Raw genomic sequence first — 4989 nt, 5'->3', positions numbered from 1 at the left:
TATTATTGCTCAAGAGAGTTGCATGTCTGACTGAGAAACGGCTGTAAATCCGCCAGCGGATTTAACGATTCAATCATTCTGGACTCACGTACGTTAAGTCAGCCTGACCTTCTGCCGCAGGACGAGCGGCGTCGACATCACTCCTGCTCTAGAGCAAAGCTCTTAATTTTTCATTTCCATCTTAAGACCGCGGATAAACAGAACATCTGGTTTTAATGTCAGCAGACGTTAAATAAATCTTCTCAAAGCAACACGTTTCCTTTCTTAACTCCGCGCGTCTTGGCGCGCCGCGCGCCCTGGCGCCGCTGGAGACCGCAAAGGTTTAAACGGGGTTACCAGCAATCCCTTTAACGGCCAGGTGCCCCCCCTCGGCCCCAACCCCAAGTGGCGCTCCGACTTATTAAAACAGCTTCTTCCTGCATCGTAGGAGCAACTCCTAATTGTCTTATTGCGAGCCACTTGGCGAGTGATGACCGCAGATTAGGGAGCGAAAAGCAGACCGCCAGCGCCGCGACTTCACCGGGACTCATCAGCTCAGCCCGCGTCAGGTGGCTTCCTGTCGCCCGGCATTTCTTTGAACAAGGGTAAGTGTTTTTTTTTTTTTTTTTAAGGGGGTCGCTGGATCTCAGACCCGCATCTCTGTCTCCGATCTTCACCACTTGTCGAGTTGAGATGCGCTGGATGCTGTTTCCACGGTGGATCTGGTTCCTGGCGTGCGCGTCCGCGCGGATGGAACTCGGCGGCGCAGCTCTGCCCCGTGACACCTACTTGCACGCGGGCATCTGCCCCAATGAGATTAACCCCAACCTGTGGGTGGATGCCATGAGCACCTGCACGCGGGAATGTGATTCTGATGAGGTAGTTTATGTTTTTTTTGTTGTTGTTGTTTTTAATCACTGGTAGGCAAAATAGTTTTAAAGTTTGATATCTGTATTTTAGGGCTATGAAGTGTCTTCGTAAAGTATTCACACCCTTTGAACTTGATTATGTTTTTTTCCTATGAATACAGATTGAAAGACCGATAAATAGTATTACATAATTGCAATATGAACGGAAATCGACACATCGCGGTCTTTTGTTTTTCTTTTTCTTCTCCTTCTTTTTTTTTTTTTTTACAAATAAAAATCTCACGTTTTTGCGTCCTCTAACCAGTTTTCACCCCATGCATCACTCTGATGTCTCTGATCAGCTTCCTGTCAGTCTGCCTGGTCATGATGCCCCACCGCCATGTTCTAGGCTTGTTAGTTTTCTGTCACACTGTGTTTGCCAAGTAGCCCCGAACCTTCAAATTTGATCTCTTCTCACAATGTTTATCTATAAGTCGTCTGAAATTGAACTTCTTATGGATTTCTTTTAACAATGTTCCACAACTAATAGTTGTCTTGTCAACCTGAGTGTAGATCACAGTTCTTCCTGTTACCATGGAGCTTTCGGCTGCTTTTCTGCCTAACGCTCTCTTTGCCTGGCTTCTATGTAGGTTAGGAGTTGTGCTCACTCTTTTCATTCTTGGAAAATTGATTGAAAGGTGCTTCATTGAGAGGTTCAAAGCCCTACAAGTGGCTACGTAACTTAAATTGCTTTTAAACTTATTCTTTAGCCACTCTGCTGTGTTCCTTGGTCTTCCTTATGTTGCTTGTTTGCTAATATTCTCTAACAAACCTTTGAAGCCTCTCCCATACTTCATCCAAAGTGTTGAACTTGATTCTCATTAGCTGCGTTTCCATCGACCATATAATTGTGCAATTTGACATTTTAGAAAAAAATGTTTTTTTATCAAAAGTTTTGTCTCTAGGATGAGGATGTTTGTTTTTTAGCCATATAAGAATTGGTCTATTTCGCAGAACTGCAATGGAAACACTTTTTTCATATGATCACCAATCACATGTTGCTACTGGCGCAAACCACAAAGAAGACGGCAACAGGAAGTAGATAGGGGATCGTGAAGCAGCGTGTTTTTTAATTACGTATCGTATGAACAAACTTACTCACGTGGTTTTAGTTGTGCTTCTTATTTAATGGAAACACCACAATTGTGAAATTGTGATTTTCAATATTAGCGGTATATTGACAAAGTTTTGTACACATTTGTTATGGAAACGCAGCTATTAAGGTAGGTGCATGACGAAAATTGTCTTTTTCTTGGCACCAGGCCCTAGTTGGTCTATTTGGCCAGAGCTCTATGCGATGTATTGTGGGATTGGTCAGACATTTGCGGACCGCAATGTTGATCTTACGCTTCAGTCCACTCTCACTATCTGGTTTTTGTGTCGGCGACACAAATACTTTTGAGGATTGCTTATCATGTACATCATTCAAGTTGAGGAATTAGGTACAGTTGTATAATTCTTCGTCAAATGGCATTGTCATGCTCAGCCAACATCGTCCCTTCCTCCACCTGTTCAGTGAATTTATACATGTTCATCTCTAAGGCTCTCATGTATACTGAATCGGAAGGAGTGTTCCCCAGGTGGTCTGCGCCATGTATGACAGGTTTGTGTGTAAATACGAATGTCCTGCAATCCTTTGACACTGCATCGACTGTTTGGCTATGGATGAAACATGAGAGAGTCTTAAGTCCCTCACAAACCATCTTGATTAAATAGCAAGAGTAAAATACACACAATTTAACTCTATATATGCCAAGTTACATGAGTTCTGAAGGTAATTAACTGCAGTGGGTTTTATTGATGTGTATAACAAGCTGAATAGAAATCCATGCCTAAGATTAGTATTTCTTAAAAAAGAAATACACAGAAAATCAAGTATTATTTAACACCCACTTTGAAATGATGTGATACTTTATTTTGGTCTTTGACATAAAATCCAAGTAAATGAGTTGAAGCAATTTGACAAAATGTGAGAAAGTGCCAGGCGTTGGGCTGCTTTGCAAGGTGTCGTATTGTTTTTGTTGATTGCAGTGTGCGAAGCACTTCCTACTCCTCACTTGTAAAATCCACCCCATGCACTGAACATCCTTCATGAGCAATTTTCTCTTTGATTCTTACAGGAGTGTGAGTCCTCTGAAAAGTGTTGCCAAAATGTCTGTGGGAACCACAGTTGCGTTGCTGCCCGCTACGTGGATGGGAAGAAGGGCCCTGTGGGAATGCCTAGGGAAGCATCGTGTGCCAGCTTCATGTGCACCCAGCAGGGCTCCGAGTGTGTCATCTGGGAGGGCCGCCCCTTGTGTAAATGCCGGGACCGCTGCGAGAAGGAGCCAAACTTTACCTGTGCCTCAGATGGCATGACTTACTACAATAAGTGTTTCATGGATGCAGAGGCATGTTCTAAGGGCATCACCCTCTCAGTTGTCATGTGTCGATTTCACCTCACCTGGCCCAACATGAGCCCTTTGCTTCCCCAGTTGACCACGCTTCGTCCTACGACTGCCCCCTTTCAGCCCACCGTCCCACTACCATTGGAACCTGAACAACCCGTGTTGGTCACCAGCCCCATTCATCAGACCGTAAACGTGGGTGAAACAGCTAGCTTCCTGTGCGATGTCACCGGTCAACCCCAGCCTCAGATCATGTGGGAGAAGCGGCTGCCCTTGGGAGACGTGAGGGTGATCATGAGGCCCAATAATGTGTTGGGGAACATGGTGGTCACAAACATTGGCCAGCTGGTCATCTACAACACCCGGCTGCAAGATTCTGGGGTCTATACCTGCATAGCTCAGAACCCGTCTGGTTCAGTCCAGGTCCACCACCCGCTCACTGTGCTCTCAGCAGAGGTGTTCAGCACTCTGGGCCCCAAGAACTTGACTCGCTGCCTCCCTGAAGAATGCCAAAACCCCTTTGACAGCCCAGAGGACTGTGGAACGGGGCTGGAGAAAGTCAGCTGGTACTATGAGCCCAAATCCAACAACTGCTTTCCCTTCAGACACTGCCACAGCAGCAATGACCAGTCACCCAGAAAAATGTTTGACACATACGAGGGTTGCATACAGTGCTGTGGACCGGAGGTGTCCAGGCCCTGCGGACTGCCTGCCCTGCAGGGCCGCTGTAAGGTCTATGAGCCCCGGTGGGCGTACATTAGCACCATGGGCAAGTGTCAGTCCTTCATCTATGGAGGCTGTGAGGGAAATGACAACAACTTTGAGTCAAAACAGCTCTGCGAGGAAATGTGCCCCTTCCCGAAAAACCACCACTGCAAAGCTTGCAAACCGAGAGGCAAGATGGTGACGAGCTTCTGCCGGAGCGACTTTGTGGTCTTGGGCCGCATGACGGACATTACGCAAGAGAACGACTCGGGCCACGCCCTCGTGACTGTGGAGGAGATCTTTAAGGACGAGAAGATGGGTTTGCGCTTCTTCGGCAAAGAACCTCTCGAAGTTACTTTCCTCAACATGGACTGGAACTGCCCATGCCCAAACATAACGGGCGCGGCCGCGGAAGGTCAGGTCATCATCATGGGCAACGTCAGCGAAGGCATGGCCATACTCCAGCCTGAGAGCTACGTGGGTGCTTCCACTCCCCGTCGGGTACGGAAACTGAAAGAGGTCATCTCGAAGAACACCTGCAACATCCTCAAAGCAATCACCAATAGCCCTCAGTAGGATTCTCACTGCACAAAGCGTGGACTTGACAAAACTGTAACAAACTCTTGTGAGCTCGACCTCACTGAGGCGTTGTTTGAATCTTTTGATTCGAAAGTTCATGTTTCTTGGAATTCTTTGCTTGTTTATTTTCCCCAGTTGTATCTTGTTCATCTAGGATTTTGTATATTTTAGTTTCTGTTTTGCTTAATAATGTAGGATGGAGATGTCCTTAATTTTTGTCTTATTGTGCTGTGAACAGGCATCCGCATTGCAGATTTATTTTGCTTTTACTTTTGTCAAATCTAATGGTTTCAGATCTCTAATGATAACCTGAAAACATTTAAATGCAGTGTTAAATTGTTTTATTTATTTAGAGAATAAAAAAATCGACCTTGTTTAAGGTGGAAATTTGTTAAACTATAAAACTGAACAAATTTTAAAATTACAAAATG

General features: G+C 45.4%; 1 protein-coding gene across 1 annotated transcript; it reads left to right on the top strand.

The window, feature by feature from the left end:
- Nucleotides 1–361: 361 nt before the first annotated feature.
- On the top strand, nucleotides 362–4930 carry LOC106943483 (WAP, Kazal, immunoglobulin, Kunitz and NTR domain-containing protein 2-like). Its single transcript, XM_015026792.1, has 2 exons — nucleotides 362–858; nucleotides 3008–4930. Exons 1-2 carry the CDS (start codon nucleotides 673–675, stop codon nucleotides 4553–4555), a joined length of 1734 nt encoding a protein of 577 aa, XP_014882278.1. The 5' UTR covers nucleotides 362–672; the 3' UTR covers nucleotides 4556–4930.
- Nucleotides 4931–4989: the final 59 nt, after the last annotated feature.

The sequence above is a fragment of the Poecilia latipinna genome, unplaced genomic scaffold (genome assembly GCF_001443285.1).
Source record: "Poecilia latipinna isolate Pla-1442-1.1 unplaced genomic scaffold, P_latipinna-1.0 Scaffold5359, whole genome shotgun sequence".
NCBI classification, from domain to species: Eukaryota; Metazoa; Chordata; class Actinopteri; order Cyprinodontiformes; family Poeciliidae; genus Poecilia; species Poecilia latipinna.
Note: the sequence above shows the minus strand (reverse complement) of the source record. Positions and strands in the feature narration are given on the sequence as shown.

Excerpts from the sequence above, each read along its gene's own strand:
- LOC106943483 (XM_015026792.1), top strand. The coding sequence starts at position 673 with ATGCGCTGGATGCTGTTTCCACGGTGGATCTGGTTCCTGGCGTGCGCG. Across the intron at positions 859-3,007 it reads GGGAATGTGATTCTGATGAG|GAGTGTGAGTCCTCTGAAAA; the intron begins GTAGTTTATGTT and ends TGATTCTTACAG.